Raw genomic sequence first — 8,841 nt, 5'->3', positions numbered from 1 at the left:
CATTTAATGCTAAACATTGTTTTTATATGGAAGTATTCTTTACTATCCCCTTTGTTGGGATTCATTAGCTGTTATTCATTATCAGTTAGAAGTGTAGGTAATATATTTGATATATTATTTGCTTAATTTTCCATTTTTGTAATAGGTAAACTGTGTCTCTGTAACTAGAGGGACCATAAGTCCCAGCATATTGAGACTAGTATTTGTCTAAATATATACTTGTAATGTAAAAAACAGTTTCTGAGAATGGTAGAAAGTAAGCATATGAATGAATATTGGTGTTAGGCTGTTTATGATGTGATCAGGAAATAAACAAACTGTTTTTTATGCCTTTGTCGATTATTTGAAATTACAAAATTGTAACAAACCCAGATTTTGTTTCCAAAATATTATAATATCTGTATGATGTTCCTTTATATATGAGCTGTTTTCTTTAGTATAACTGAACCCATAGATATAATGTGAGTGACAAGCTCAGCCTCGCCCTGAGTGGAGAATGTGAACCCACTGGTATCTGAGTGTCAGAGAATTTCACTTTCAATTCTCTCTTCTGCTGCCAGCGATGGCGTCTGCTGATCTGAGAAAGGAGCTGGACTGTTCCATCTGCCTGAACATTTATACAGATCCTGTAACACTGACATGTGGACACAACTTCTGCCGAGACTGTATTGATCGTGTGCTGGATTCACAGGAGGTGTCTGGAGTTTATACCTGTCCTGAATGCAGAGCAGAGTGTCAGGAGCGTCCTGTACTGCAGAGGAACATAACTCTGTGTAACATAGTGGGGAGTTTCCTGTCTACTCAGCCAGATCAGGAGGAGACTGGGATCTTCTGCACTTACTGTATTCACTCTCCTGTACCTGCTGCTAAATCATGTCTGCATTGTGAGGCTTCTCTTTGTGATAATCACCTGAGAGTACACAGCAAGTCAGCAGAACACGTCTTATTTGATACCACCACTTCCCTCAGGAACAGAAAATGCTCCGTCCATAAAGAGCTCTTCAAATATTACTGCACTGAGGATGCTGCATGTATCTGTCTGTCCTGCTCTCTGATCGGGGAACACAGAGGACATCAGATGCAGTCACTGGATGAGGTCTCTGAGAAGAAGAAGGAGAAAATGAGAAATGTTCTGCAGAAACTGACCACAAAGAGAGAAGAGACTGAGAAAAGAGTCCAGAGTCTGCAGAAGCGCAGGAGAGAAGATCAGGATAAAGCAGCTGGTGTAACAGAGACAGTCACTGCCTTGTTTAGAGACATCAGGAGACAGCTGGAAGACCTAGAGAAGAGAGCCCTGAGTGAGATCTCCAGGCAGGAAGAGAGTGTTTCACTCTCAGTCTCTGATCTGATCCAGCAGCTGGAAATAAAGAAGGACGAGCTGTCCAGGAAGATGCGTCACATTGAGGAGCTGTGTAACATGTCTGATCCAGTGACTGTCTTACAGGAACCAGACACAGCTGACTTGTGTGATACTGAGGACAGAGAGAGACATGATAACCAGGTCCATAGTGTAGGAGATCTGGATGTGGGTCTCATCTCAGAGACATTATACACATTATCTGATATAATAACAGGTATAAATATGGGGATCTATGTGCAGGAACCTACAAACATAATACTTGATGTAAACACAGCTGGTAATAAGATACATATATCAGGTGACAGGAAAACTGCATCCTGGTCACCAAACCAGAAACGTCCAGAAACACCAGAGAGATTTCAGTATAATCAGGTAATAAGCACCAGGAGATTTTCCTCAGGGCGACATTATTGGGAAGTGGATGTCAGTAAATCAAGGTGGTGGAGGGTAGGGATGTGTTATCCCAGTATAGACAGGAGAGGAGGACAGTCAATCATTGGAGCTAATAACAAGTCCTGGTGTTTGTGTTTGAGGAGGGGTGATAATCAGTATGCAGTGATACATGACAGTAATGGGATCCAGTTACCTGACAATATTAACTATAATAGACTGAGGATATGTCTGGATTATGAGGCTGGACAGATGTCCTTTTATGCTCTATGTGACCCAATCAGACACTTACACACTGTCACTGCCACCTTCACTGAGCCTCTTCATGCTGCATTATGTGTAGGGGGAGGTTGTATAAAGATATCTGAGGGAGTCAGGAACTGGGAGAAATGATCATAAGAAATCTGCCCAGAGACTGGTGACATCACAGGGAGGGGAATCTGATTGGTGGAATACATAGCTAGTGGAATGAAGCAGTGGGTGGAGCTACAGCTGAGCCCCTCCTCCTGTGTAATCAGATGATCAGTGTGTCTGGATTTGTTCCCTTGTTGGTGTGTTAGAAACTTTCACTATAAATATATAAATTTACATGTATGTGGGCGTTCCCCATCTCTGACTTACTGATAGCTGTGGTTGGCTGTAATAACTGTCTGCCAGTCAGTGTATACCCTATTACTGTAGTCAGTGCTACACTTGCTCCTATTGACTGTAATGGATATAGGGAGTGAATGTATTATCTCTGTATAGCTCCACCTACTGATAGTTGTAGTCCAAGACTTTTTCCTGCATAATACAAGTTGGACTGGACTACAAGTCATAGCATGCATTACTGCTTATCTTTATTAACATGATATTTGTCATAATCACAAAATTAAATTACTATTATTTTCTCTCTATTAAAACGTGCTCATTATACAGTTTTCCCTCTTTGTACAATCCCCTTTTTAAGTCCACCCTCACTTACCACCAGGTAATTTCTCGGTATAAGACAACTGTATAATGTATTAATGGCATTATAAGTCATGTTCTGTTACACCTCTATTATTATTATTATTATCATTTATTCGTTAGGCGCCACAAGATTTCCGCAGCGCTGTACACAGTACAAACAGTAGACTATACAGGATGAAACAGTACAGAACAATAAACAAAAATACCAATACTTCAGAAACTCCAGGCAGGCTGCTGCAATAAGCACGGAGCAGAAGAACAGGTGAGGAGACAGGAGGGAAGAGGGCCCTGCTCATGTGAGCTTACATCCTAAAAGAGGGTAGACAGAATCAGGCACAAGGGGAGCCAGAAGAGAGAAGGGAGAGCGAGTAGTGGAGGTGAGGGGTTAAGTAGATGGTTGGTAGGCTATGCGGAAGAGATGAGTTTTTAGTGCACGTTTGAAGCAGCACAAAGTAGGAGAGAGACGGATGGAACGAGGGAGGTCATTCCAGTGAAGAGGGGCTGCACGGGAAAAGTCTTGGATTCTGGAGTGGGAAGAAGTGATAAGAGAGGAGGAGAGGCGACGGTCATTGGCTGAGCACAGGGAGCGGGCCGGAGTGTGTATGGAGAGGAGGTTAGAGATGTAGGGGGCAGTAGAGTGGGAGAGAGCCTTGTAAGTGGTGGTGAGGAGCTTGAAGAGGATTCTGTAGGGGAAGGGAAGCCAGTGTAGAGCGAGGCAGAGAGGAGAGGCAGAGGAGGAGCGGCGTGAGAGGAAGATGAGTCTTGCAGCCGCGTTGAGTATAGAGCGGAGGAGAGAGAGATGGGAGTGGGGGAGTCCAGTGAGGAGAAGGTTGCAATAATCCAGGCGGGAGATGATGAGTGTGTGGATGATAGTTTTGGTGGCATCCTGAGAGAGGAAGGGACGGATGTGGGCGATGTTGCGTAGTTGGAAGCGACAGGACTGGGCAAGGGAATGAATGTGGGGGCAAAAGAGAGAGAGGAGTTAAGGGTGACACCTAGGCAGCGGAGTTGGGTGACAGAGGAGATGGTGGTGTTGTTGACGACAATAGAGAGGTCATGGTGGGATGGGAGTCTGGGCGGAGGAAAGACAATGAGTTCCGTCTTGGAGATATTGATTTTAAGAAAACGCTCGGACATCCAGGAGGAGATGGCGGAGAGGCAGTCAGATACCCGAGAGTGGAGGGTGGAGGAAAGGTCAGGAGAAGAGATGTAGAGTTGAATGTCGTCAGCATAGAGGTGATACTGAAGACCACCTCTATGCATCAGGTTGCCAAGTTAAAGAGGAAGTGCTTCTTTAACTTTAATAGGCTGTCAGTGACAGACAGTGGTTGACAGCTTTGCAGATTTTCTCTGCAAAAAAAAAGCACTGTATGACTTTATACATAATTGCAGGGCCATTGATGTCACAGCCACTCAAAAGACTGGAGTATCTGATTTTCGACCTGTATAAGATGCCATTAGGACATTCTCCTAAAGATACTGTTTGTTCCAAATTGTAAAGAGCTACGCAATCTGCTGGTGCTATATAAATAAATGTTGATGATGATGATGCAGGCGAAGCTTCAGCTATCTGTAGTGGAGTAAGGCTGTAATAAGATATTATAGAGCTGCAGTGGAATGCCAAGTTTACATTGGACAATGCATTTCAACTGATTTGTATGACCTTCAACCAGCAAATTACCTATTTATGGAAAAAAAAGAATCCTTAAAATCTAGTGGAACACATTAAATAATGCATACTTTTATAGAATAAGCAAAGTGCTTATCTGATTAAAGCCACTCTGCAAGGCTCGTATACTATCTTTTTGAAAGCCCAAACTCTTTAACTCTTAATATGTTGAGACTGTTGGTATAAGTTTCTATAATTAATTCCCACATATTGGACATATATCCAGAGTAGTATCCATGGAGAACAAAAGTATACAAAAAAGACTCCATGGCCGCTCATATGTAGTAAATAGTGGTAACTTTATTGTAAAGTGCAGGGCTAAAAATGTGTACTTAAAAAAGAGATGATAATGTGGTGCCCCAAAATCTGAGTACCCTGGGGTGTATCTATATGTTTTTAATTTGTTAATTTAATTTGTTAATTGTTAAAAGTGTTTATAAAGATTTAAAAATATATAGATATATTTTCTTGAGGGAGAAGTGACAGTTGGGAGTGGTTGGTGGTTGCCGGGAGTAACAGGAAGGAGGAGTGTGTGGCATAGCAACAAGTCCACTTACTTTGGTAATAACTGTGAACTCCCAGAAGGCAGTGGGAAGAGGAAAGTTTTAGACTTCTGAGGGAGAGAGATCCATGTGTCTGCATAGACTGAGAGAGAAAAATAGGGACAGAATGAAAATCGGACAAAGTGATATATAAGCAGATTAAAAGTGAAGTAAGTGTAAGAAGAGAAGAAGATAAGAAGTGAGCCAAAGAGAGGTGTGAGTAAAAAGGAAAGTTCTGAAAACAAATAAGCAGTATAGAGATCTGTGACATCACACTAAACAGACTGAGCTATGTACTGAGAACAGTGTGAGAGGAGAGAAAATAGAGAGGTCTGTGAATACACAAAAAAGAGACTGTGTAATACAAAAGATCATCAGTTTATTTGGCGTGAAAAAGTAATTTATGGGCCCCAACCACGTGCACCACTTCTACTAAATTCCTGTGCACAGTTAAACCCAGGATTGAGTGTAAAATATGGTAACGTTACCAGGGATAATATTGGTGCACCAAATGTTTTAGTTAAATGTTAATGTTAAGTGATTTACCTGAAAATTGATTTATTATTATATGTTAAATGCTATTGTGCTCTATGTTGATCAAATGAGTGTTTTGTCATTGCCATTTAGTTGAAGGGGTCAGTGGCGCGGTGGCTTACAAAAATTATCTTTACTGCATTATTAATAAACCCAAGTTATTTGACCAATCCTTGTCCCTCTCATTGAAGTATTTATCTCCTGACCACCGGATGTCCGAATAAAAAAGAACCTGAATCGTGTCTGGAGGACAAGGTAAGGGAAGGAATTCCCATCATACTCGGCCACCACATAACTTTGGCGTCAAACCGAACAGGATCCGAGTGCATCAGGAGAGTAATACCTTCAGTGAAAAATGGATCAGCAACAAGGCGGGGGAACAGCGCAACCGCCAGGGCCAAAAAACCCAGAACAGGCCGACCCAGCAGCAACACCTAATATGCCCATAACCCTACCGTACTATTTTGGGGCCCCATGGCTCCCGAAGTACAGCGGGGACGACGACAAGCTACAGAAGACTTCATTCACAGAATTCGAGAACAAATTGGAATCCATGTTCCGACTATACCCGTTGAATGAACAGCAGAAAGTGGAGATCTTAATAGTGCAACTCACAGGGTCGGCGCTCAGAGAAGTAATCTCATGGCCGATGGACGACAAGAAAGAAGCGGCACAAGTTTTAAAAAAAATTTCCACAATGTTTGAGACAAGAACTCTTCCAGAGTTGAAGATGAAACTATATGCTCGCAAGCAACAACCGAACGAGACACTGCGGAACTATGCCCTGAGCCTACAAGAGATGTTAAGAGCCATTCAGGCAGTGGACAAAGAGGAAGTACGAAACGTGGAAGAAGCCCTAACCATACAGTTCGTAGAAGGAGTTGCCCAAGAAAGCGTTAAGATTCAGCTACGACTGATGAAAGCACAGATGCCAGGCAAAACCTTCCGAGAGTTTAAAGAGACCGCCATCACCATTGTCGGTAACCAACGTGAAAGATAGGAAGAATACCCAGAATTGGTAGGCTTCAGAGAAAGCGCAAGCTCGACGGAAGCCATAGCAAGCAGCACAGCAAAGTCAACACGGGCTCAAGAATCGGTAATACAGAGCGGTCAGTATCCCATCGGAGACCCAATGCAAACGCTCAAAGAGCAATTGGAGGAGCTGGCCGTCGGAATGGCAGAAATCCAGCGAGAGATGCGCCAAATGGCGAGGCCACCGGCACCCACCTATGGGGAACCAGAGTGGAGGCCCGAAAGACAAAGACCAGTCCGAGGCAGGTGGGAACCACTTCGTGAGTATGTACGGCGATCGCAGAAACCAATTCGATAGTCAAGGGCGCCCGATATGCCGCCGGTGCCATGGGATAGGACACATAGAAAGAAACTGCGACCAAAATGAACATTTAAACTCCGACACCTCGAGATTGAGGGCCAAATCTCGGGGCGAGCCCCGGGAATAGATCCGGATCCAGAAAACTGGAGGCCCAGTTCATCGGACAATGTCCCACATTACCCGTTACAATTAATGGAATGAAGACCCTGGCTATGCTTGACACGGGGTCACAGATTACGACCATCCGGCTCCCTACATTCCACAATTATTGGGGCAAAGAGCAGCTGTTATCACCACCCCCAACCTGGCTGCAGCTGACCGCCAGTAACGGCCTCGAGATTGCGTGTGAAGGGTATTGGGAAGCAGACATCCAGATCGGAGCGACCTTGTTGCCAAGACAAGGCTGTCTTGTCACCGCCCCCTGTGAAGGGAACATAGCCCCCATCATCCTGGGGATGAATGTGCTGCAAAGATGCCCGGATGAGCTAGTGGCGACTTTGAAGGGTAAATTAACCCAAGCGGCTTCCCCTGGTCATCAGGCCTTTCAACATACTGTTCGGCTCCTACAAGGTTACCAAAAGACTGCTGGTTCCCATGTAAAGGTTTCGGGCACTGTCAAGTGGTTTAATGTGCGGAATGGATATGGCTTCATCAACAGAAATGACACCAAAGAAGATGTCTTTGTCCACCAGACAGCAATAAAGCTAAATAACCCACGGAAGTTTCTGCGCAGTGTTGGAGACGGGGAGACTGTGGAATTTGATGTTATGGACGGAGAGAAGGGTGCCGAGGCAGCAAACGTGACTGGCCCTGGTGGTGTACCAGTAAAAGGAAGCAGATTTGCACCCTACCGACGAAGGTTCCGCAGACGTTTCTACCGGCCAAGAGGAGAGAATGCTGCAGAATCTGGTGGGGAAGTAAGTACAGAGCAAGTGAGCGAGGGAGAGAGAGCAGAAGACGTGTCCTCTCAGCAGAGACCTGTCCAGCGCAGGCGCCCTCCTCCGTTCTTCTACAAACGGCAGCAGAAAGACTACGACTGGGATGCGCAGGCCTATCGGCTGTCAGAAGGAAGCATCTTCCTCAAGAAGAAACATCAAGGGATGATTGGGACGAAGAACCAGATGATAGACAAGGGACTTTGCCTCAGCTGCCCACCGACCCTTTCGAGCTACTATTGGCGGTATCAGGATTAGAGATCTTTCTCACTGAAACTGTTGTATATAATGTATATAATGTATATTAAAACTGTTGTCATTGAAAATGTTTGCTATTATAAATGTTGTAGATGTGTGATTTGAGTTGATAAAGAACAACCACCTTTATGTCTTAATGCGTGAGGACACGCACCTGAAAAAGCGGGGGTGAATGTGGTGCCCCAAAATCTGAGTACCTTGGGGTGTATCTATATGTTTTTAATTTGTTAATTTAATTTGTTACGTGTTAAAAGTGTTTATAAAGTATAATTAAAAAAATATATATTTTCTTGAGGGAGAAGTGACAGTTGGGAGTGGTTGGTGGTTGCCGGGAGTAACAGGAAGGAGGAGTGTGTGGCATAGCAACAAGTCCACTTACTTTGGTAATAACTGTGAACTCCCAGAAGGCAGTGGGAAGAGGAAAGTTCTAGACTTCTGAGGGAGAGAGATCCCTGTGTCTGCATAGACTGAGAGAGAAAAATAGGGACAGAATGAAAATCGGACAAAGTGATATATAAGCAGATTAAAAGTGAAGTAAGTGTAAGAAGAGAAGAAGATAAGAAGTGAGCCAAAGAGAGGTGTGAGTAAAAAGGAAAGTACTGAAAACAAATAAGCAGTATAAAGATCTGTGACTAAACAGACTGAGCTATGTACTGAGAACAGTGTGAGAGGAGAGAAAATAGAGAGGTCTGTGAATACACAAAAAAGAGACTGTGTAATACAAAAGATCATCAGTTTATTTGGCGTGAAAAAGTAATTTATGGGCCCCAACCACGTGCACCACTTCTACTAAATTCCTGTGCACAGTTAAACCCAGGATTGAGTGTAAAATATGGTAACGTTACCAGGGATAATATTGGTGCACCAAA

The 8,841-nt window shown here is 43.8% G+C and overlaps 1 protein-coding gene across 1 annotated transcript; it reads left to right on the top strand.

Moving 5' to 3' along the window:
* Positions 1-559: 559 nt before the first annotated feature.
* LOC142150030 (E3 ubiquitin/ISG15 ligase TRIM25-like) lies at positions 560-2,324 on the top strand. The gene has a single exon (XM_075205288.1). It carries the CDS (start codon positions 563-565, stop codon positions 2,141-2,143), a length of 1,581 nt encoding a protein of 526 aa, XP_075061389.1. The 5' UTR covers positions 560-562; the 3' UTR covers positions 2,144-2,324.
* Positions 2,325-8,841: the final 6,517 nt, after the last annotated feature.

This window comes from Mixophyes fleayi, chromosome 4, assembly GCF_038048845.1.
Source record: "Mixophyes fleayi isolate aMixFle1 chromosome 4, aMixFle1.hap1, whole genome shotgun sequence".
NCBI lineage: Eukaryota > Metazoa > Chordata > Amphibia > Anura > Limnodynastidae > Mixophyes > Mixophyes fleayi.
This window is presented reverse-complemented; position numbering and strand designations above follow the sequence as displayed.

Excerpts from the sequence above, each read along its gene's own strand:
- LOC142150030 (XM_075205288.1), top strand. The coding sequence starts at position 563 with ATGGCGTCTGCTGATCTGAGAAAGGAGCTGGACTGTTCCATCTGCCTG.